The sequence below is a fragment of the Anser cygnoides genome, chromosome 15 (genome assembly GCF_040182565.1).
Source record: "Anser cygnoides isolate HZ-2024a breed goose chromosome 15, Taihu_goose_T2T_genome, whole genome shotgun sequence".
Classification (NCBI taxonomy): Eukaryota; Metazoa; Chordata; class Aves; order Anseriformes; family Anatidae; genus Anser; species Anser cygnoides.
The window spans coordinates 12,188,198-12,212,197 of NC_089887.1; the positions used below are offsets into that span (position 1 = coordinate 12,188,198).

Genomic DNA, 24,000 nt, shown 5'->3' on the forward strand with positions numbered 1-24,000 from the left:
GCTGCGTTTCGGGGCGCAGCCCGGCCGCCCCGCCGCGCTTCCAAACCCCCCCTCGAGCGCAGGGCGCCCCGTAACCTCCCCTGGGCTGCACGGGGGGGCTCCGGGGGGCACCAGCGGGGTCCGCACCCCCCCCTACACGCCCCTACGTGGGGCTCAGGGCCCCCCCGACAGCGCCCCAAAGGGGGTCCCCGCGCGGGGCCGCCGCACGCCCCCGGCCCCCCGTGGCCCGGGGGGGGGCCGGGCCGGGCCGGGAGCTCCGCGGGGCGGCCCCGAGCCCCGGGAGGCGGCGCCGCCTCCGCCCCCCCCGTCGGGGCACGGCGCTGGCGGGAGGCGCCCGAGCCGCAGACGCCGCTCGTTCGCCGCCGCGCTCACGTCGCGGAGCCGGTACGGGGCTGGGGGCGGCACGGGGCGGGGGGGGCGAGGGGCTGGGGGGGCGGCGAGGGGCTGCGCGGCGGGGGACCCCCCCACCCCCCGTGGGCACGGCCCTGGGGGAGCGGGGCGGGGGGTCCGGGGGCCGTGCGGGGGGCTCCGGGAGCCCCCGGGCGAGGCTGGGCCGGGGAACGCGGGGAGCGCCCGTTTGCAAGGGGGAGCCCCGGGGGGGCTCCAGCCCTGACCCTTTCCCAGGGCTGTGGCAGCCCGGTGCCACCCTCGCTGGGATGCCGGCACCCCCCGGGCCGTGCCTTCGCCCCCCGCCAGCTCCCAGCCCGGTGGCACCAGGCTGGCGCTTGGTTACCCCAAGTGGCTTTTGCTCCCACCCCAGCCACTGGTGCGCTCGCAGCCCGGTTCTGCCCCGGGGAGCGCAGCCCTCGGCCGTGCCGCCCTCAGCAGCCGCCTCTCGCCCAGGACCGGGGTGCCGCGGGCCGGCGGGGACAGCCGTGAGGGACGTGATGGCACCCGCGTACCGGCGGAGCCTCGTCCACCTCGCCTGGATGTGCCTCTTCTCCTCCGTGCCGGTAAGGTGCAAGCCGGGGCTGCGGGGCCGGCGCGTGCCGAGGGGTTGCTTCAGGCCCCTGTGGGCTCCGTGCCCCCAGCGTGCGGGGCTGGCAGCTCCAAACCGGGCTCTGGGCTTGCAGCACGGCGGGGCCAAGGTGCTGGAGAGGACCTTCGAGGAGTGGATGCGGTACCGAGACGAGTGCCTGAGGAGGATGGCGAGCGAGCCGTACCCGGCAGGTACCCGGCTGTGCGCGGGGCGCGGGGCTGGGTGACATCCAGGGCTGGGATTTAGCCTCCTGGTGACACCGGTCACCCGCAGAGGGCTGCTGAGCCAGGACCGGGTGTCTCCGTGGGGGGCACCCAAGGGCTGGGGTACCGGGGGGCTGAGGTGTGGGGACAGTGGGACCAGGCTTGGCCATGCCGCCTGTGTCCGACCATCGTCTTCTCCCCGGCGTGGCGCTGCCGACGGAAGGGCTCTTCTGCAACCGCACATTCGACATGTACGCCTGCTGGCCTGACGGGAGCCCCGGCACCGCCGTCAACGTCTCCTGCCCCTTCTACCTGCCCTGGTTTGAGAAAGGTGACGATGAGCTTCGGCCATCCCGGACCCCGTGGGGAAGCGGGATCTGGTGCTGGCCCACAGCAGGTCTGGGAGCTTGGGAGTGAGCAGGGTCCCACAGCCTTGGGACGCGCGTGGCATGGGGAGGGCAGAGCAGAGGCAGCCTTGTGGGTGTGAGCCATGGCTGCGTGCCCCGGTGCCCCTGCAGAGAGCCATGGTTCCATCATGGGGTGGGGGTTTGGGGCCCCCGGCAGCCCGAAGGAAGCCTCTGCTGCTTTGTGCCCGCAGTGAAACACGGGCTGGTGAGCCGCAGGTGCGGTGTGGATGGGCAGTGGGTGACGGTGAACGGCAGCCAGCCCTGGCGGGACTACTCGCAGTGCGAGGAGGAGATGGAGTCCACCATGGAGGAGGTGGGAGCCCTGGCCGGGGCGGGGGCACCCCAGGGTGCGCGGCGGGTGCTGCTCAGCCGGGCTTAGTGGAGTGGTGCTTGTGTGCAGGAGGGTGCCCGCAGGCTGATGGTGAGCTTCAAAGTGCTCTACACCGTGGGGTACTCGCTGTCACTGCTGACCCTTGTCTCTGCCCTGCTTGTGCTCACCGTCTTCAGGTAGGACAGGCTGGGGGCTGCGGTCCTGCCATGCACCGGGGGTCAGCCCCAGCAGGGCCACGGCCCCTGCCGCACATGGCCCCTTGCTCGTGGCTGCCAGCCACGGCCAAGGGGTGTCCCCCGACCCCCTCGCTCTCACCAGGAAGCTCCACTGCACCAGGAACTACATCCACGCCAACCTCTTTGCCTCCTTCGGGCTACGGGCGACCTCGGTGATGGTGAAGGACGCGCTGCTGGAGAGGCGCTGGGGCATGGAGGTGGTGCAGGTGGCCGACTGGCAGGCCCTGCTGAGCCACGAGGCAAGCGCGGCCTGGGGGGGGTGACACTGAGCCCGGGGGGAAACTGACCCTGGGGAGGGCGTGCAGCTGGGTGCCGGTGCCCACGCAACCCGTGTGGCCGGTGGGTGAGCTCGTAGGGTGCACATACGCCTGGTGGTTGGGCTCACAGGGTGCCCATGCAGCCAGTAAGCAAGCTCTTAAGGCACTTGTGCACCCCATGGGCAAGCTCTTGGAGCACCCATGCACCCTGTGGGCGAGCTCTTGGTGCACTTGTGCACCCCATGGGCGAGCTCTCAGCCCCATGGCGGGTGTCCTCTGGCAGGCGGCGCTGGGCTGCCGTGCGGCGCAGGTGCTGATGCAGTACTGCATCCTGGCCAACCACTACTGGTTCCTGGTGGAAGCCGTCTACCTCTACAAACTGCTGATCGGTGCCGTCTTCTCCGAGAAGAATTACTACAGGCTCTACCTGTACCTGGGCTGGGGTAGGGGCCACCCGGGCGCCCGGTGACGGGGGGACGGGCCCTGGGCCAAGGTGCCACCCCGCGGCGTCCCCAGCCTGGGGGCGCTTTCTCAGCTCAGGCGGGTGCTTGGTTTTACAGGGTTTGCTGTGTGACTTGCAGGGACTCCCGTGGTGTTCGTGGTGCCCTGGATGGCTGCCAAGTACCTGAAGGAGAACGCAGAGTGAGTGGCTGCGTAGAGGGCTGGGCACGGCCTCATCCTGCACCCCCGGCACGTCATGACCGGGCTGCTCTCTGTGTCTTCCCGGGCAGGTGCTGGGCGCTGAACGAGAACATGGCTTACTGGTGGATCATCCGCATCCCCATCCTGCTCGCCTCCCTGGTAGGGGGGCCCCAGCGACCCCCAGAGCCGTTCCCGGGGGCTGGAGCCGGCTCCCGGCTGGGGTTTGGGGACGGTGGGAGGGAGGGCTGGCCCCGGGGCGGGACTGGTCCATGGGTGCCCCCCTTCCCCCCCACTGTCACCCCCCCAGATCAACCTGCTGATCTTCATGCGGATCCTCAAGGTGATCCTGGCAAAGCTGCGTGCCAACCAGAAGGGCTACGCCGACTACAAGCTGCGGTGAGCGGGGCCGCCCTTGCCAGCTCCCCCATCCCGTGCCTCATTAAATGACCACTCAGGTTAAATGGGAGCTCGTCCCTGCTCACAAAAGGGCCCTGCCCCCCTTGTGCTCTTTTCAGGCTGGCCAAAGCCACGCTGACGCTCATCCCCCTCTTCGGGATCCACGAAGTTGTCTTCATCTTTGCCACCGATGAGCAAACCACGGGCATCCTGCGCTACGTCAAGGTGTTCTTCACCCTCTTCCTCAACTCCTTCCAGGTGAGGCGAGAGCACGGCGCGTCCTCGCACCACGGGGTGAGAATTAGGGCCCCCTCCTCCAGCTGGCTGCCCCTGTGCTGCACGGGCTGGGGGATGGGGACGCCAGCCTCCTGCCCAAGCCCTGTCGAGTGTGTGATGGTGGCTGAGGAGTTGATGCGCACGTGTGTTGGGGATGCTCTGGGGTGGCCCCAAAAGCACAGAGAGGTGAGGCAGAGCCAGTCCCACACCCTGACGTGGGACTCAGGTCCGTGCTCTCTCCACAGGGCTTCCTGGTGGCCGTGCTGTATTGCTTTGCCAACAAGGAGGTACGTGCCCTGCCCTCCCGAGCCCTGCCTCTGCCACCAGCCAGCCCTGCTGGCCCCAGAGCACCAGTTTAATGCTGTGGCGCTGGCTGCTGCCCCACAGAAGCCAGTAAAACCCCTTAACCTTGCTTTAACCTTGGCTTTATTGGGGCGGGTGCTGGGAGCTGGGCTTGGGTCGTGCCAGCCGCAGGCTTTGCGAATCTGCCTCTCGCATCGCTCGGTCTGGGGAGGGCACAAAAAGCCGAACCCTAAGCCTGCCGCCCCTGCCAGGTGAAGTCCGAGATGAAGAAGAAGTGGCAGCTCTGGAAGCTCGACCACCCGGCGCTCTGCTGCACGCAGTGAGGGTCCCCGGGCAGAGGCAGGGCCCTGGGCGCTGCTCAGACACCGCCAGCCCCTCGTGCTTGTGCAGAGCGGGCGAGCAGCGTGAGGAGCTGAGCCTGCCCCTCCCTGACCCCACGCCATCACCTACCTCTGCTGGCACCACCAGACGATGCTGGCCGCAGGAGAGGCCCAGCTGAAGCAGGATGCAGGCTCCTGCTGGGAGCAGGATGGATGCCGGGCCCTCCAGGGCTGGCGCTGCCCCAGTCCAGGGCATCCCCTCCTTGCCTAAGTGAGGGCCCTCGCCGCCACCCCGAGACACCTGTCCTGGGGTCATCCTGCAAAGCTCTTCACCTCCTCACCGCAGACCATGGCATCGGCATCTGCCTCCCTCCTCGCTGCTCTCCAGCCGCCCCCTTTCCTCCTCTCTGCAACCTCCTCCCATGGCAGAGCCCCCTCCGGAGCCCCCCGGCGCCAGCTGAGCGGCACGCACGCAGCTTAGCACAGCGCTTGAGCACTTGGACTTGCGTTTATCCTGCCCCGGAGGAAGGGCAGCGCTGCTTCTCTGGTGGGGCCGGGGAAAACCACTGCAGGGGAGAGCGAAGGACTTGGACCCCGGCCTGCCCACAGCAGGGGGGGGGAGCTGAGCCCCGGCCCCCCCAGGCCCAGCCACCTCCTCCTCCGCAGTGAGCGCTGTAAAGCCCTGCACAGGAAAGGCCACAGGCTCGGGAAGAGAAGGCTGGCAAAAGGCTGGGCATTTTGGGGCCCGGCTATGCAGCAGCTGCCTGTGAAAAGCTTTGCTTTCCAGGAGGGGGCCAAGCACTTGCTGTACTCCCTCGCCGCCAAGTAGCCTGTCGGGAGCCCAGTCTCTGCTGCCGTGGCCCAGCTCGGCCCCCCCGCTGGGATGGGGACCCCCGCCCCAGAGCACCCAAACCACAGAAGAGCCTCCAGCAGCGTCTCCGCACCTCCCCTTGGAAGCCCAGCAGAGCCCAGCCGCGTGCACCAGGCTGCAGCCGAAAGCTCCGTGTCCAGGACTGGTCCTGGTGCTGCCGTGAGGGCTAAGCACAGCAGCGGCCGCCAGCGCCACCCCAGCCCCCTTGCTCTTGCCTTCAGCAGCAGGACACAGTCCCTGACTCCTGCTGCACAACGCTTTGCCTTGCAACGGCCGCTCCATCAGGAGGGAGAAAGCAGCTCTCACTCCCTGCTGCATGCAAGTGGACACAGGTGGTGCTCCAGCTCAGGGCAAGGGGCTCGCACAGCCCCTGGGCTCCTGGGCTGAGCCTCTTGCAAACACAGTGGCTCGAGGAGAGCTGCCTTGAGCGCAGGAAGGACAGAGCTCAGCCCCAGTGGCATGTGAAGCTGGAGGGCCAAGCAGGAGGTTTGCTGGACAGATGTAACCCCTGTGAGACCATTTTGCACATTGACTCTTTTCAGATGTAAATAAATGTTTATTTTTCAGCAAGCAGAGCATGCCGCGTGTCTGCTCTGAGGGAGGGAAATGGCTCTCAGGGACCAAGGTAAAGGCAGCTGTATATGTAAGAGCACTGATGTGCACTTACGTGCACACACTCCTCACTGTAGGTTACTAAACAGGCACCAAGAGCCCCTGGCTCAAGATAGCACCGTGTTCCCCACCCTGGGATTACATTACAGGGTGCACAAGGACAAAAACAGCAAAATAAGTCAACGTGGTGATAAATAATACAAACAGCTACCACAATCCCATGCCAGCTCTGGTACCAGGAGAGCCAAGTCACAGGCAGAACCAGGGAGCAGGTAGTTTCTCCCGGCCAGGAGCTGGGTTGCAGCCTGGACTCTTCACCCTTCACTGGGTGCTGCCAGTCCCAGCGGGGGATGGCCCCAGGAGCTGCTGCCGGGCCTGCACAGTGACACACTGCCTGGGGAAGAGCTAGCCCTCCTCCTGAGATCAGCTAGTTGCCCCCCCAAACACTGGCCCCTGGGTTCCCTGTACTCTTCTCCCAAGTGCTGCTGCGTGCAAGATGAAGCTGAGGAGAGACAAGCAGCAGTTCTCAGCACCATGGACCTTGAAAAAGACAGCACGAAAGGGAAGCAGGGAAGCTGGCGCCAGCTCTCTCCCAGCAGCTTCAGAACTGGGTATGGGACCAGCCCCGGCCGCACCCTGCCCCACAGGCAGGCTGATGCAGGATACAGGGACCACAGGGATCCCGGTGTGAGCCTTCTCTGCTCCACTCCCACCAGTTCAGCCCCCAGGTCAGCTTTGTTTGAGTTTCAGCACAGCAGCTTTACTTCTGACCAGACAGGTTTATGTTACAGCTGCTGAACGGTAGCTCCTCTTGCCCACCTGTCTCTAGTGACAGATCAGAGCTTGGCTGAGGGTTTGGCAGAGCGCAGTCACACTGCCACAGCTCACACGTCTCAGACCAGAGCTGGGCCCAAGATCAGCATTTCGTCTTAAGAAAACCCCAGCACGCAACTCAACAAGGCCTAAACTCATTTCTGAGCTACTGCAGAGATCGCCACCTTTCTCAAGCAGCGAGGACCTTTTGGATGTAAAAGTGGCAGTTCCCAGCTAGGAAGTAAAGAAGCTCACACTTACCTGTGCACACTCCTCCTCCTCCGCGGCTCTGGTACTGCTGACTACATGAGTTCCCACACCACCTACCCAGCAACACCAACATCATCACCTCACATCAACACCAACAACATCACCTCCAACAGGGGCCAGGCAGGGACTGGGAAGCCATGGCCAAGGCAGCCCCAGAGCCCTGCAGCCACCTGGGGGAGAAAGCTGGAAACACTACGTATTCCTGATGGTCCTGAAATAAATCGGTCAGGTTACTCACAATTCTACACCAGCTCCCTCCCGAGAAGCCCACACACCAGACACCAGAAACAGGTTTTCAGTTTTTATTGTTTTAGCCAAGTCAACAAATGCTATTTAATTTGGACAGCTTGACTTCGGGTAGCACCAGACTCCCTGCTACCTGCACAGCCACCCTTCCAGCACTGAATACTGTTTCAAGTCACACATTCAAGGGATTGCTTCCTCAAGGGAACACAGTTCTATAAAGCCCCTTCCCTGGCATCCCCCTTGGGACGCTCTAGCACCCTTCTGAGCCTTTACATCTGGGCTCCCAGAGAACCTTTTCTGTTGGGCTTTCTTCACACCTACACTGCGAGTCTCCAGCCTACCCCTGTTCCATAGGGGGGAACGAAGGACAAGGCCCCAAATCCCTCTCCTAGCACATCCTCAATACTCTGAGCAGCTTTCAGGGATGCTGCCTCAGAATAGCTGCCTCTGCCACAACAACAGTGCTTCAGCATGAAAGCTCCTGCAGCCTCGTCCTACTGCCTGCAGCACTTGACACCTGCATACACCCATGTCATTCCCCAAACAAGGGGCACAACAGCAGCTTTTTCATTTCAAGAGTTAAACATGAATAGAAAGCGACGTTCCCCAGCTGAGCACGCTGTCAAGTGCGCACAGGCTGCAGCAGTGCAGGTGTGCCAAGTGGTGTACGTACCTGCCTCAGTGCCCCAGGACTGCCCCCAGAAGCGCAGGGACAATTCACTGGGACAGCCCAACTGGATGTCACCTTCACCAAATGCAGACTCATTTTCAAGCCTAAATAGTCCTGGGCAGTTGATCAGAAGGGGATAACTAGCTAAGGATGGAGCTGGGATTTTTTTTTGCGTTTCAGCATTTGTGATTAAGGTTAAAAAATAATCAGAAGGAACAGGGTTTCTTCCGCTTCTCAGCAAAGAGAAGGGAACTTCTCCAGACTCATTAAGGCCATCGGTCAGACCACAGATATTCCCTCCCCACCTCCCACCCGCCTTGGACTCAGCAGTACGCAGGAACAGAGCTGCTGCACAGTGCTGGAAGCCATTTTATACGATATAACTGTCACCAGAGCCCCTGTGGCTGTTTGCCCAGCTCCAAGAGACCGGGCAGTCCCCTTGGGAGGGGGCCTCTTCCTGCGCCATGCGGTTGCCCTTTGAAAACACCCACCGTGCCAACACAAGAATGCCTCAGCAGCCTTATTTCCTAGCACTGAAGCCTGGAAACCAAAGGCAGGCAAAGCTGGGGACTAAAGCTTTGCACGGCAGCTACATCTGCAACTGGGATATGATTTTATTTTTATTTTTAAATCCACCTCCCACGTGGGGACAGATCTATTCCTCTGTTCTTGTTCTGCCCGCCTTGGCACTCTGTTGCTTGCCAGAGGCAAAGGAGACCAAACAGTCTTGAGCTTTTCCTTCTCTCTCATGTCCTTCCAGGGGCACATCTGCCTTGCAACCACTGTCAGTGTTGGGATCTTGGCACCGACAAACCTGACCACTGGAGTCTCTGCCACAAAGCATTTACCACAAAAAACAGTTATTTGGGAGTGAAAAACATGATCAAAAGTGACCCCGGAGGGGGGCAAGAATCTGAATTGAACCAAGGCAGGCTGGCTAGGAGAGGTTTTGAAGTACAGATCTGAGACAGCAGTAGGGAAGTCATTCCAGCTACAGACTAGGGCTGCGTGAGCTTCTCTGGAGGCTCACTGCAAACACCACCACCTCTGCTCACTTTACTCATCCACAACAAGCCTGCTCTCCTTATTGCCTCAGATACATTTTCTGTGTCAGCTCCTGAGCAACTACCAATCCATGTGTGTTGGAGGCCTTCAGGAGGGGATTCTGAAAAGGATAACTGATTGCTGTAGGTAGCTGTCAGCTTTCTAACACCACACAGCCCTGAATGACAAAGGCTACAGGGAGTTTAAGGCAGATAAACCCTTCGGGCTCAGTGCTTGTCCTCTTAACTTAACCTTCCAGTACGGACAACACGTTCCTGGGAGCCTAGACAACAGTCAGGCCCATACAGCTGCTGAGTCCTTGTCCTCTGCTGTCCCTCATTCTCCCAGGCACGTTCTCTGATGGCCGAGACCTTCTTCCACACGTCGGCCAGCCCTCAGCAGAGCTGCGGTGCTGCCAGCACAGTGCTCACGCTCACTCTCCCAGGCACACTCAGCTTCCGGGTGGAACAGTCACCCGACGTCAGTATTCCTGCAGCCACCAGGAAAAACAGGACAGTTACCCTTCCGGGGGGCACAAAGAGATTTTTCCAAACAGAAAGCCAGGCAAGGGGCACATAAGGACCGGAGTAATCCTCAGGGTGGATGCTACAAGCAAACACTGGGCACAAGCTACGGATGGCTGTTACTTGCTGCAAGAAGTGATGCTCCCTCAATTCCACAGCCTCTTCTAGCTATCATTAGTTCCCACTCACCATCCTGCTTTGTTATGGCTCTAGCCAGCTCTGCCCGCCCTGCCCTGGGGCCTGGAGCCTTTGGAGGTTTTGAGTCACAGTCTGCAGAGCTTTACCTGAGGACAAACCAAAAGGAAAAATCATTGTCAGCAACAGGCCAGCGAGCGGGAAAGAGCAGGCTGCAGACTGCATTCAGCCACCATTATCCTGCCTCTATGCCATCTTCTTCCTTGCAACTTGCAGGGCCCATGGAACAAAACCGTGCCTGTTGCTGGGACAAGTTCCTGTCTGCAGGGCACACGCTTTGGGAACCCCTTCACATGCAGCTCTGATCACTGAGCAGGAGAGGACAGCAGCAAGGAAGACACAGGGGGCTATGGATCCCCTTCTCTCAGGCTGGACCTGTCAGCAGAGGCTAAGGCAGAGCCCAACGTCTGCAGTGAGAGTAAGTGCAAGAAAACGCCAGCAACAGCTCCATAGTTGGGAGACTTCCCTCAATGAGGGGGGGATTGTTAGCTCCGTCCAACCCATACCACTGCCAAACCATCAAAAACACGCCCCGCCATGCCTCCCCCCACACAACAGTCACTTCACATGGCCAGCGTCCTCCCCCACCTTACCCATTTCTCCCACACACTTCTCTAGGACAGCTGACAGCTCAGGCAAGCTCAGAGACTTCAAGGAAGGTGGCCATCCTTCCCGCACTGCAAGAAAGAAACCACACATTTGTCAATCTGCATGCTCTGCAACAGAACAGAGAGAAGGGCTCGGTGTTGCTGTGAGGTGTCTACACCCAAAGTGCTTCCAGTTGGGGGTTCTGAGTCACATGTGAAGGGAACTAGAACTGCCCATGGCAGAAACTGAGTTTTTTCCCCACCAGTTATACCACTTGTGATCCCCCCCCCTCAGAAATACTGGCTTGGTCACACAGTAAGATAGATCTCAAAGATTAAGTGTAGCAGACTGAAATCATCATCTCTGATTACGTCACTTTTAAAACACAAGCAGTGAAGAGCACATCATGTAGGGCAGCATGACCATTTGCTAGCTCCTTGTGATCAGGAGCTGGAGAGCCAGCCCTACCCAGCCTCGTACAGCCGTTTGCCCCACTACATGAGCAGCACATCCACCAGACTGGGTCACTGAGCCACCACTGGTTCCGATTCAGACCTTGCTCTAGTGCCCAGTGCAGTAACACACCTGAGGCGCCCACACTGCGGTGCAGGAAGGGGAAGCCACAGGATCTTTAAGCACGACTGCCACTGAGTGCCTGTGCTACAGCTCTATGTTTTTAGCCAGAAACACCTGCCAGACCCCAGGACTTCTGACTTGCTAAGGATCAAGAGCTTCAGAGAAACTCTGCTGCAGTGAAAGCCCAAACACCTTGGACACTTTAGATGCTTTCCCCAGGCAAGGCTTTTTATACTGAGTGTAAGCATTTACCTGCTCACCTAGCATTCCAAATCACACCTAGCCTCTCCCTCTCAGCAGTGAAAGGCAAGCACATGGCCTGCTCTAGGGTCTCCGACTGTTTGCCCACCCCCTGCTCCCGTTTCTTTGGTTCGATCAGCTCTTCCTTCCCCAGACATACTACTCAACTCTCACCGGTTCCCAGCTGCACCTTTGTGTCCAGCGCTCTGCCAGCTGCCTGCTCTTGGGTTAGCCGGGAGGACAGCTCTGCTTGACAGGATCTGCCAAACAAGACAAAGCCTGTCAGAAATGCACAGGGAGGTTTCTGGAACAGCATGCCGGTCTGTGCCCTCCTACATCCTGCAAGTACCTGCTTGGGATGCCGAGGGACCACATCTAACGCCCTGGGTTACAAACTGCTCCTTGTTCCTTCCCAGGAAGAGGAAGACGTGCCCCAGACAAAGCTCAGGGCGCTCTCCACTGTGCCCCATCTCCACAGCAATCTCTGCCCCTGTCCACAGAGGAGCTGCGGGGGGAGAAGAGAAGGAGGGGGTGGGGTGAGCAGGAGAAAGCCTAAGCCAGGGGCTGCATCTGGTTTATATGAGAATCAACCCCAGTCCAATGTTTCTAATGGGCAAATGAAGCTACCTCAGGACAGTCATCAGGGGCACACAGAGTTCTCTGGTTAACATCATCATGCTATCAGTTCAAACACTGCAGCCTCAGCTCCTCAGTGGGAAGAGTGCTCTGGGAATATCACTCTGCTCTCCTTTGGAAGCCAATCCCTGGCTTGGATGTGAGCTGAGCCTTCTCCCCTGTTAGGCTAGAAACTGTAGCAGTAGGACCACTGTCATCTTCAAGGACACGTCAGTCCTATCAACCGACAGATCAGGGCCGTGACAGAACAGGGGCTCAGCTGGGGCACGGAGAAGAGTACCACAAAGGCAGCAAAGGACATAACAGCAGGTAGGGGAAGACGGAACTCAGAGGCAGTGGTGGGCATGAACAGGGCAGGCTTTTCTCTGTTAGGCATCAGAGCTGCTAAAAAAAGTATTCTTCACTAGCCAGGGTTGGACACTGGAAGTCCTTTGATACTCTTTGGAAGTTAGAAACTCTTTCCTGCATTCACGCAGTCACCAAGCCACATGCCCCCTAGTACTTGGGTCTCGTATAAGCACTTAGGCTTTTGGTTCCAAAGGAGCTGAGTCCCTTCATCTTTGAGTTGGAATAGGAGCACTCGGTACTGAAAAAAACAGCCCATTTATAGCTCATGCATCTAATCAAGGCTTCATATCTGCTCACATGGCCATGACTTTCCACTAGAGAAAGCCACAGAGGATCCAGAATGAGTTCAGATGCCTCATGAGCTGTCCTGCCTTACCCTATGTATCACCTGTAAGAGTGACAGCACGACCTCTGATCTCTTCATAGCCCAAATCCCCATTTTCCCCATTAGCTTCAGTGACATTTGCTGGGAAGAACTTACTTGATCTGATCCAGTAAGACCCCAGCATCCTTGGTGATGGCCTGAGCCTCTCTGAGCTGGCACTGGATGGCATTCCAGGTCTCATCCCGCTCCATCAAACAGCTCTCGGCCACCGCACGCAGCTTCTGCTCCTGGCACACCTGGCCCTTCATCACCTCCACCTCTTCACACCTCTACAGCAGAACAGAGCGCAGATGACTACACTGCAAGTACTGTACATCACTCCAAGTACTGTACATCACTCTCACACATCCCTGCTCTGACATATCCCTGCTGTTTTAATGGGTTTGGCAGCCAGAGGATCCCTGCAGAAACGTGCCAAAACCAGCAGAAATGAAACTGCCCAAGATTTATACACTGAACAGAGATTCTATCCACACCAAGACCAGCCCCAAAGTTACAATTTCCTCTTGCTCTCCTTTACCAAAGATATTCAGAAGACCTAACTTCCTAAATCACTAGAAGCCCGTTTGCAGATGGCTGCACAACTTCATGTGAAGTGACACTACCAAAAAAGGCAGGTAGTCAGTTCCCCTCACCCCCTCATTTTAGTTCTCAGGTGAATGCAGAGGGGAAAATTTGTATTTATGGGGTTAACTGATCTACTCAACACCTAGTGTGTCCTCTGGAAGTTATGCCTGTTTCTTTACCCCAGTCCATTAGAGGCAGAACATAGAAACATGCTACCGGTCACTCATTAGACCACAATAAGCCACTGAGCAGCTCCTGGCAGACTTCTTACCTTGTGCAGCTGAATGGCCAGTTCCTGCATCTCAGCCTCCAGCCGATCTGCATAGGCCAGCTCCAGGGCATCACTGGGCGGCCGGGCATTGCTGTGCCATCGGGCAATAGCAGAAGTCATCTTCCTCTTGGGTCCAAACAGGCTGGTGGGAGAACACCAAACTGTCAGGGAGCAAACATTGCATTGTCCGTGCCCAACAGGATGCCTGCAGGACCTTTGCAACCTCCTGGTTCCTCCAAAGGCACCGTCCACAACAAAAGCTTGTTGTGGCCAGGAACTAAGGGATATCAAAGTTGTGCAGGAGACTACCAAAACAGATAAGCACTCACCAGCTAAGCTTTCTTTACCAGGTTGCATTTGTAGTTTTAATGGAAGAGATAAGAACTACCTGACAGATACTCACGTGATGCCTATTTCCTTCAGGTCACTCTCTGTGAGGGTCAGGAAGATCCTGAGGTCAACATCTTGCTCCTCAAACACTTGCAGGTACTTCAGGCACCCAATCTGCTCAAGGAACGTTGCCAGGTCCTGCAGCCCAAACAAAAACTATTTATGCTCTCACAAACAAAAGCATCACCTCTCTTCTTCACCATAAAGATCTGCTTCCTCTTGTTACTGTTATGCCTTCCTGGGTTCCAGCAAGTCATGACTTGTCCTGGCCTGTGCACTGCAGCTACTACCTCTTGTAACAACTGCAGAAGAGACAGCTAACCCCCCACCATTTGCCCCAGTCCCCACCACAGCCCTGAAGGATCTGTAATATCCCTCCAAGCAACATCAACACCTAAACCAGCAGTTCTTTGTACAAAAAATTGCTCTTTCACAAGTATTTATATTTGGGCAGGGGGTGGGTATCAAAGACATTTTGATGACTTTTTGATGAAGCTTTCCTTTTATCTGAGAAGGCCAAGAAAGCAGCTTGAACAATTTCAAAGAAACCTCCCAGGCTTGGTACAGTGATGTGGTCTGCATCATTTCAAAGATAGCTTTCTGTCCTCAGTTACCTGGGGTCCTGTATAGGCAGGGGGCTCTGGAAGCATGAGGTGCTGGCTAGAGCCTCCAGCTTTCCCTGGGCAGTGGGTCCACTGGTTATCACTGTTGCTGTAGCGGTTCTTGACCTTAAAGCTTTTGGCTTGTTTCCGACTTGGAGGACTGTTTGTGTGGTCAGAATCCTGAAAAAGGAAAGAACGCAACAGGGAATGTAAAGGTCAAGGACAGTCATGCAAAGGTGCCAGGATCACTACGTCTAACAAGCGCAGGCTCCAAGCCTAAAGCTCTAAATCCAGACAATGGTCTACAAATACAAGCAATGACGACTAAAAACATTTTTAGAAATAGCTGAGTCAAATCACTGTCAGGATGGCACCTTGTTACAGCACTGCTCTAGACTGGCCTGGAATTAACAGGCTCTTGCAATTCCAGCCTATGAAGTAGCATGCAGGAGCAGAGAGCAGCACCAAATCCTCCCCAGACCAACACAACACACTGAGTTCCTATTTGCGAGAAGCACCTCAAGAAACAGGATCTGTGTTCACAACCTTTCTACGTACCAGCCCAGAGCTGGCTCTGAAGCGCAAGCTGTGACTTGAACCACCTCTTCCCTTTTCTGTATTTCAGGGTGACAATATAGCATCACTGTGCTTCTCTAAATCTTACAATACTGCCTGTTATCTCACCACGCTAAAGGACCGACCCAGCTCTATCTAGCAAGTGATGTCCTTTACGGATTGCTAGATAGATGGTGCTCAAGAAAGAGTTCGGAAGCAACAGAAAGAGCTTAAAAACCATTGACTCAACATCAAAAAATCTACTTGAGTGAATACTCTGATAGTTGGCTACTAGCCAGAGACCAAACAAGCCAATGTGTAATCTTCAAATACAGAAACTTGGTTTCGCGTGCCTTCGTGTACCTTTTCCCACCCAGCCTGGTAGTGCAGCCTTCTGTGGAGGTAGAATCATAGCAGGCTGTGGAAGGGTAACAGCACAGGCCAAACTGAAGGCAGAGAAAGGAAAAAGGACAACCTCACCTCATTACTTTCCAAGGAGCCTTCACTGCTGACCCCCAGGGCTTTGGTCAGGCATTCACTACTGCTGCTGCTGCTCCTGATGGCTGCTAAGTTGTTGGTGAAGAAAACATTATCCTCTGGAAAGGAATAGGAAAAAAAAATCTCGAGGTTGAGCTTCATTACACTCAAGACTGTTTTTGCCACACAACAATCAGGGAAGTCTCCTGGAAGGCATAAAGGAAGTCTTGTTCTGGGTTTCTCACTCACTTGTAATACTCATGATTACAAGACAGTTCTGAGACAGACATGTCACAAGTCTGATCCCACACACTAGTCTTTCTCCTAGTCTGTTTAGTATCTCAGAGAGCAGGAAGGCCAAGTGTGTGTTTGTGTGTTTCTGTGAGGCTCTTGGTGACAGGGTGGACAAGTGAATTATTACCTACAATAAGCCCTCACTCCCATTACTGAAATCCAGGGAAAATCTCTCTTTGAGCAGGGCCAGCACAGTGCCACATTACCCTCCATTAGTTTAGGAACTGCCCAGAGATGCTTTCCTTGTGCTGCTTCACAGGATCATAGAACGGTCAAGGTTCATAGGGACCTCTGGAGGGTATCGTGTCCCAAACCATGCTCAAGCTAGTCACCTAGAATCATGTAACGGCAACATCTCCAAGAAGGGAGTCTCCACCCATCTAGGCATCCTGTTCCAGTGTTCAATCACCTTCACAGTAAAAACTGTTTCTTTACGTTCAGAGGCAATCTCCTCCATTTCAGTTTGTGCCTGCCACCTCTCGTTCTGTCACTGGACGCCACTGAGAAGAGCCTGGCTCCGTCTTCTTCACACCCTCCATTCAGATATTTGTACACACTGCCATCCCCACAGAGCCTTCTCTCCTTTACACTAAACCACCTTGGCCCTCTCAGCCTTTCCTCAGAAGGGAGATACTTCAGCCCTCAGCATATTAATGGCAATTTGCTGGACCTCTTTTACCAAGGGAGTATCTTACTTGCTCCAGAATGCCTCCCTTTTGCCCCTCCAGGTTCTGGGCTTTCTCAAGGTCAGTCCTACTACTACAGACAGAGGTGAAGGCAGCATTCAGAATGGTCTTTCCTCTCCCTGCCCACTGGGGCATCTCACTCTCTGCTTGGAGGCTCAAGCACAACCTGGTTCTGGCCAGTGGTACAATATTACGATGCCACAGACTCAGGTCAAAGGTGAAGATCCAGTGACCACAGCTGCCTAACAGCTAAGGAGATTGGAAAGTGAACACGGAAGCCAAGGGGCCAGTCCCACACCCAGGTGAGCTTTGCAAGTAGATTCTTTCTCCAAGGCAGTGATTTACCCCTGCTGCTGCTGCTCTCCACATCCTGCTCATTAATTGGAGAGGTAACATCCCGGTTCCGGATACCATCTGCTTCACAGCTGCCATCATCATTGAAGGTAACATAGCCCTGAGGAGGGACCTGCTCTGTGCGCACGAAAAAGGGAGAAGGAACAGAGTAATTAGGATTCAAGTTACCAGGGAGGTTCCAGCAGAAAGAGCATTCATTCAGGGATTTCAAAATAACCAAGAGACTGTCACTTCAACTAGCAGAATCCATTTTAAAAAGCACAGGGGAGAAAGTGCGTATGCCTACAGTTTCCCTCACACAAACAAATAGCTGGACTTTATTTAGATGGTGGCATTGATGAAAAGTCAGAGGAAACAGCCTTATAGCAGAGCTGTACCTTACTTATGGAGCAGCTTTCAAGCATTTCCTCTCATCTCCACACTCACGCTAAGTGGAAAAACATCTGCTTAAGACAGCAAAGTGCCAACTGTGCTTCACCCCCCCAGCCAAGCACAATGTAAAACTAACCCTTCCGCATCTGCGTTAACATCTCACTATCATTTCAGAAGCTGATTATTGTGCTGATACAGTCACTGCCCATGGTGTAGCACGCATCTGTGCTAAGAGAATGAACCAAGTTTTGAATATGCTTTTAAGCCCATATTGGCTATTTCAGAAAACTAGGTAATCAGCCTGAGGAATACCTATAGCTACGACACATGCATGAGAAGGCAAGTTCATACCACTGCATCCAGTGGTCAATGTCTGAACTACCATGATCTTTGTCCTAGCCTTCTACAAAGGCCTTAAATTTTTTTTTTGAAGTGGTACTTCAAGCATCAAGGAAAACAAAGCTGACAGGTCCAGGTGTAGCAAATTTACTTTCATTATCAGTTATTTCCTGGATTGTGTGACCTCGTCCTTTTTTGTCATCAACCGAGAAGGGCTCTCAAGCCTTTGAGCCCACCTCAAAAGAGAAGCTGGACTGTTTTCAAGAGTGAGGGGGAACAGTAATTGAAGTAAGAGCAGTGTTTGTTCTACAGATAATTTTCCACTCGATATCCGGCTCTCACAAGTGCATTCAATAGACTTTGGTTTTAAACCAGAAGCTCTATAGCCTTGTATGATGGAGTTAGTTCACTGTTTTCCTTTCTGTGTAAGCCATGCATAGAAAAACCCAAATGAAAAGAGAATTGTTGGCACAGAAATAGCTGTAAAGCACCTGAGACCATGAAGGACTCGCAATTAGGCTTCAAACTATTCTCACCATAGCGAGACTGCTTCTTTCCCCCGATTCCAACTGCTGTTATCTTAGCCAAAGCCTGGGGCCCATCATGGATGCTGGGACCCTTGGTCCTACGAACAGGTCTCTGTCTCTGGGGAGCAGAACACGACTCATCTGAAGAACTCAGCTCTTCATATTTTCCTGTAGTCGAAACAAAGACTGTTAGCAGCATGATAATTCATGTACCTACTTATTTATTACTGGTCCTATAAAAGCAATGAAAAGAAAAAAGGAAGTGTTAAAAGAGAGGGTGAAAGTTTAACTAGGTCAGAAAAGGGCCAGCAGGCAAGAAAAAAGTGTTGGATCTGTGCCTCTTACATCCTAAAAAAATACTGAAATTTCCAAGACAGACCAGCTAATATTACCCCATATATGTAATTCCATACTTACAAGACATCAAGCACCTATCTTCATGTTCTACCTTAAGATGAAGGAACTAAAACCTGTTTACCTGGACCCCTGCAGAAGACCTTGGGCACGGGGGCTGCATGCAAGTCTATCAACCCCACAATCTTCGTATGTCCATACTTCATAGCTAGTGTCCGTGCCGTGGCTCCAGTGTTATCTCTGACATCTGCTTTCACTCCCTACAGAAAAACAGGCATTTGGAGTGTTCATAGCAGATATGTATTACATAAAAAAATATCTTCAAGGAAGCTAAAGAATTGTCTTCATTTCTCCAAGCCCATCAGAAATACAGGCTCACCTTTGATAGTTCAAGCTGCACTATGAATTCCTTGTTGCCTTTCTACCTGGTCTCCCCAGTCCCCAAATGCCAAGGAGGCATATGGCTCTTGTGCATTGCCACTGGGAGCTACTTAGTTTTATCTGAAATGTTTTGCATTGCTGCCTCCTTCTGGAAGTAAGCTGGACCAGCTGAGTGGGATATTAAAAACTGTTTAACATTGGCATTCATGTCTCTTGATAAGCTTTAGGACAGAGACTTAAGATGCCCAGCAGTCCAAGCACGCAAGCCTGTAAACTCAATGCAGATTACTGCATTAGCTGCTTCCTAATTCAGCCAATATTCAGTCACATCAGACTTTCTCCTCTTTGTGCAAGACTAGCAGTGCACTGAGTACTAGCCTTCAGAAAACAGCTATTTTTAGAACAGCCCTTGGAATTCATTACTTTAGATCAGAGTGACTGTCAGTGATTAAACAACACTTAGAACTGTTATGGCATTAGTCTTGTGGTTCTCCCTCTCTGAAGGCTCAAACCACAGATTTTGAGCTTTACAGAGAACTGTCCAGACACTTACATGATTGAGAAGGTATTGAACAATTATCTCATGGCCAGAAGCAGCTGCTTCCATCAGAGGTGTATATCCATACACAGGCTCCCTAGAAAGGGAACAAACACACATGGATTAGAATAATCAAACATGCGCTGCATTCCTTGCCATATCATAATAGGACACTTCCAGCCTCCACCCTTAGCTGATCACAAACTATACAGTATATTGGCTATATATATACACACTGCATTCTGGCCTATCTCAATAATACAGATGCAGAAAGTGTGACTCTGCACAGCAACACGCTGCTCCTCCAGCTGCCTATCTGCCTTTCATTGGCAAAATCTGTTTTTCAGGAACTAGCAAAGCCGAGAACCTCTTGCCGTCCCTAGGCAATTCAATACACAAACGTACAGGTGGTTCCTAAATCACAGGAATTCGCTGCACACTCCAAAAACTAGAAACCAAACTTGAGTTCAGGAACAGTTGCACCCGTTTTCTTTTGGAGTTTATCCCATAATTAAGCCAGTAGTAAATCTAATTTCTCTTGTACTTGTTTAAATAAACGATAGCAACATGGGCAGCCTCCACTGTTCTGTTTGCAAGTCACCTGTCCTTGTACTAGCTAATAGCTAATACTATCCTGTGCTTTAGGAAGTGAAGACAAAAGCAGGCATCTTCTTCCTGTCTGTATTTGAATGCATTCATACATCAACTGTTGCTTTCCTATATGAAATGAGAGATCTTTTGAGAAGTGATAGATTCTTCCTTACTTGCAGTTGGCGTTTGCCCCGTTGTCGAGTAAGAACTTGACCATCTGCTGATGTCCAGCACTGGTGCAGTGAAATAAGGCAGTCCAGCCATGAATATCTTTCATCTCCAGCTCTGCGCCTTGCTTCAAGAGAACAGAGAATGTTCTTTACTGCATCCCCTCTGCTGGGTCTCTTAGCCACTGCCCCTCTGTGGTGTGATACCAAGAAAGTTTAAATCCCTGTCAGGAAGCTGGACTCAACAGAACAAATTGCAAACTTCGGTCACAACTGATGGAGAATCCTACTCTGCGCATTTAAACCATGCAGTGTGGCTCTACCTATTTATTACAGGATACACACCTGGAGGAGGAAGTAAGCAACACTTTCATTTCCACAGCTGGAGGCCAGCATGAGCGGTGTCTGTCCTTCTGGTGTTGGGATGTTCACATTCACTCCTGCTTCCAGCAGCAGGTGCACAATGGTGTCATGGCCAATATAGGAAGCATACATCAGTGGAGTCCAGCCACCACAGTTCCTCTTATTCAAATCTAGATCTCCACTAAATAACAGAAAAGAAATCAGCTGAACTACTGGCCTGGAGATAGACTCACAGCAGATTCCAGCAGTCTCTGCTACCACCACCATATTGAAAGAATGCTGAAAAAAAAAACCAAAACAATAAAATCTAGCACTGAAGCCTGCATGGGAATTCCTACCAGCTCTGGAACAACATCCACCAAATCACCGAAGAGATCATTTTTAACCAGCAGGATTGCCCCCTGTAACTTTGTGCCTAAGAACACATCAGGAGTTCCATGGTGTGCCCTTCTTGCAATGTTAGGCAGACCTGTACGGCAGCCAGAGGAAAAAAAAGAAAGTTAAGTCACTAAGTACAAGAGAGCTGTGCCCTCTCCAGCCCCTCCTTACCGCTGGATACACTCCTGCACCACTTCATACTGGCCGATGGAGGAGGCCGTGTGCAAGTCCAGAGGAACATCCAGTTCTTCCTGACAAATCATCTGTCCGACCCCATGCCACATGGAGAGACTGCGGCTCAGCAGCTCCGACTCGCTGGCTTCATCACTCAGCTCCGACATCCCGCTCTGAGCAACCAAAGCAAAGCGGAACTCTGAGCTGGCTGATCTCTGTCCTGCACCGAGTACTGCCTCACCAGGGAGCTCTGAAGCTCCAAGGCTTGGAGGCAAGGTCACCTCAGAGGCACAGAGTTTCAAACTCCTACCTTTACTTTGATGGCCTTCTTAGCCTGCTGTAGCCTGAAGCAACAAGACTTGCCAAGGAGTTTCTGCTGGCAGTTCTTTCTTGCTGCAGGAGACTCTGGGATTTGAATACACTAGAAAAATAAAAGCCAATAATGCTAAGAACATCTTTCAAATCTCATTTTAAGACTTCAGAAGCACCGGCTTTATTTCCTCCCCTTCTGATCAAAACATGCCTAAGGCACCTTTGGATAGCTTCATCAAGAGAAGACATTAAACTTCTATTTAAGTGCTGATAGCATGCTTAGTGCTATACAAAAGGATGTAATTCTTGGTCTGCATGTCTTATAATTCAGAGAGAATTAAGAATTGATGTGTCGGGAGAAGCACCAGAAACATATCTTGGACCACAGGATGGCCCTGCCTAAACTAGAATTTGGTCATTAATACTGACAAGTGCCCACTGCTCTCAAAAGTAGTTAAGATCACCTGAACAAGGTGCACACTTCATCATGTCATCAGGTTATAAGGAGATTGTTTCCACTGTTTCAGCACTTCAGCAGCAGCCTAGTCCTATTGCTGTGAATCTTGGAAATTGCTGAAACGCTCTGAACAGCCGCGCACCTGCCCATTTGTTATCTGGCTGTACCCACTGCTCTGCAGACAGTAACTTAATTACAAAGCTAGCACAGTTTCAGGACTGTCTGAAAGGTTTATTTTCCATCCGTAGCCTTGGGGAGCAATTGCAAATTAATCATTTTAACTACTCACAGGAGAGCGTTCTCATTTGGTACTTCATAAAAAGCTCTTCACACAGCTGCATCTATCAGCTGTGGTCTTCAGCTGTGGTTTCAGGCTACATCTGAGTCAACCCAATGGGAAGTGCTTTACCCATCCCTCTAGTCTCACTGCCTCCCATGCAGCACTTCTGGGGTTTGCCAGATCCCACCACGTACTACGTTGGGCAGCTGAGCTAACCAAGAAGCATTCTCTCCTTCTTGAGAGCTTCTTGCCAGTTTAACTCCTCATTTGGGGGTCACGCAAGTGCCACACTTGGCAACAACGAAGGAGAGACAGAACGTGATTTTCAGCAGCAGTTGGTCTTTATGTTGCCTCAGATATAACATTAGAAAACATAAATATGCTTGCATAAATATGCAAGAAGAGGAGTCCTCTTCTCACAAGCACCAGCCCTTTTTCTTACAAGATAAGGGAATCAGCTTTAACTCCTACCTCTTTTCTGCCCCACTGGAGATTTCCCCATAGCTTGCTTCCCCCTCTGCCCTCTTTAACTTGCTAGGACCACAGAAGCACCATCCATTCTACCTAATCAGCATGTGTTGGTAATGTGTGATTCCTTTCTCAAGGCATCACCTGTTCCACCTGATAATAGCAATTTCTATTACACTGGCAACGCAGGGGCCTCGTGCAGGAACACACAGGGCTGAACACAAGTGAAAGACCAGAAACACCCTGACCACCTCACAATCAAAACACAACTATATAAGTGGATAGGTGAAACATAAGCAGGAAAAGTAGTAGTGTTTCTCACCGCAACAAACTAAAGCTTCCACTGGAAGGCAAAAAGGCATGTTTGCAGTCAGTTAAGAGGTGAAGTCCATGACAGTTTGTACGTGCATATTCAGATGAAAACAGAGCTTGCTGATCTCTCTGCAGACCTCCTTTTTAATTGGGTACATTTACCACGAAAGCCAGATGTTTAGCCTTTACCAGAACCTGCCCCACGTCAGTTACAAGTTACAAACACACCTTCAGCAAGTTGTCAGAGCAGGTTTGACACAACTGAAAGGTTAACTTACTTAACACTTGACTACAGAATATTCACAAGACTCCCAACCTCATCGCTACCACCCTGACTCTGCTCTACCTACCTACATATTGAGAGTTTAAAAAAGGCAAAAGTTTCACCCCAGACTAAACTGGAACATGATATCAGCTGTGAACGCGCCTAAGAAAATACAGAGAACAGCTGAACAAAATACAGAGAAGAAGAGTGTAAGTGATCAGAGCCCTAAAGACTAAAAAGAGCAAACTGGCTAAATTGGGTTGTCCAGACTAAAGAAAAGGAGCCTGGAGGAGATGTGTGATGGCCTTCAAGTGCGTGAATGGCTGCTGCAAAGAGAAAGAGGACAGAAATAACCTGTTCCTTGGGGCTACAGTGGCTATGACAAGATGCAATGGAGTTAAGTTGTAGCATGGAAGATTTTGGCTAAAGACAGCAGAAATCCTTGCATAAGTCAAAAGAAGCGCGGTAGGATGGATTACCAGCGGAGATCTGCTCATTAGCAATAAGCTAGACAAACACCCCGAGAACGTTTGCAGACTGCTCTTGCTTTGGGACAAAGTGATTAACTCGGCACTCACCAGAAGCCCTCCGCAGCCCCCCGAGGCTGCCTGATTGCTACTCCTCACCCGCCACCACCCACCTGCTTACCGAGATCAGCGCTCCCCGCAGACACCGAGCAGCGAGCAGGCTGTCCCGCGCCCCGAGCTCGTTGCCTGAGCAGGTGAGAAAACCAGAATGCAGGAAAAGAGATATAAATTAGTCAAGTTGTTCTGAAAATCGCCACCGCCCGGCAAAGGGTCCAGTCCCGCCGCCCCCGGTCCCCCCGGCCAGGCCCCGCGCGGGGCGGCCCAGGCCTGCCCCCACCGGCGGGGGAAGCAGCCCGGGCCGCTGCCGCAGGGCCCGGCCAGGCTCCGGGCGGCCACAGCCGGAGAAGCCCCCGGTGAGGGGCCGAGTCCGAGCCGAGCGCCCCCTGCCCCAGCCCCGCCGCCCCCCACCTGCCGCCCGGTGAGGCTCCGCTCCCGGAAGCGGGCACCGAGGCTGCCGGGAAGCAGCGTCCCGTAGAGCCTCGGGACTACAAAGCCCAAGAGCCCCCGCGGCGGCAGAGCCAAGCCCCGCCCCCTTGCAGTAAAGAGCCAATAGGTGGCGGCGCTCTCCAGG

At 53.7% G+C, this 24,000-nt stretch overlaps 2 protein-coding genes across 7 annotated transcripts; one reads left to right on the top strand and one right to left on the bottom strand.

Annotated features, from left to right (window-relative positions):
- Nucleotides 1-294: 294 nt before the first annotated feature.
- On the top strand, nt 295-5,791 carry LOC106033350 (glucagon receptor-like). 2 transcript variants are annotated; one of them, XM_066978007.1, is made up of 14 exons: nt 295-384; nt 844-953; nt 1,074-1,170; nt 1,406-1,513; nt 1,781-1,902; nt 1,990-2,096; nt 2,239-2,395; nt 2,697-2,856; nt 2,995-3,055; nt 3,145-3,214; nt 3,363-3,451; nt 3,571-3,709; nt 3,973-4,014; nt 4,282-5,791. In XM_066978007.1, exons 2-14 carry the CDS (start codon nt 888-890, stop codon nt 4,351-4,353), a joined length of 1,290 nt encoding a protein of 429 aa, XP_066834108.1. In that variant the 5' UTR covers nt 295-384; nt 844-887; the 3' UTR covers nt 4,354-5,791. The 2 variants fall into 2 exon arrangements, with proteins under 2 accessions (XP_066834108.1, XP_066834107.1); XM_066978006.1 differs by having other exon boundaries at nt 300-384; nt 761-953.
- A 1,413-nt stretch (nt 5,792-7,204) lies between these two features.
- Nucleotides 7,205-23,965, bottom strand: ANKS3 (ankyrin repeat and sterile alpha motif domain containing 3). 5 transcript variants are annotated; one of them, XM_066978005.1, is made up of 19 exons: nt 23,838-23,965; nt 23,491-23,555; nt 21,059-21,169; nt 20,746-20,921; nt 20,179-20,377; nt 19,840-19,961; nt 19,091-19,172; nt 18,281-18,416; nt 17,812-17,970; nt 16,556-16,681; nt 15,234-15,349; nt 14,211-14,378; nt 13,610-13,734; nt 13,207-13,348; nt 12,465-12,637; nt 11,174-11,259; nt 10,189-10,272; nt 9,590-9,684; nt 7,205-9,366 (listed from the first exon to the last, which is right to left on the bottom strand). In XM_066978005.1, exons 4-18 carry the CDS (start codon nt 20,913-20,915, stop codon nt 9,602-9,604), a joined length of 1,971 nt encoding a protein of 656 aa, XP_066834106.1. In that variant the 5' UTR covers nt 20,916-20,921; nt 21,059-21,169; nt 23,491-23,555; nt 23,838-23,965; the 3' UTR covers nt 7,205-9,366; nt 9,590-9,601. The 5 variants fall into 5 exon arrangements, 4 of the variants coding, with proteins under 4 accessions (XP_066834106.1, XP_013032303.3, XP_047917585.2 ...); XM_013176849.3 differs by lacking the exon at nt 23,838-23,965 and having other exon boundaries at nt 23,483-23,782; XR_001205300.3 differs by lacking the exons at nt 7,205-9,366; nt 9,590-9,684; nt 10,189-10,272; nt 23,838-23,965 and adding an exon at nt 11,349-11,504 and having other exon boundaries at nt 23,491-23,783.
- Nucleotides 23,966-24,000: the final 35 nt, after the last annotated feature.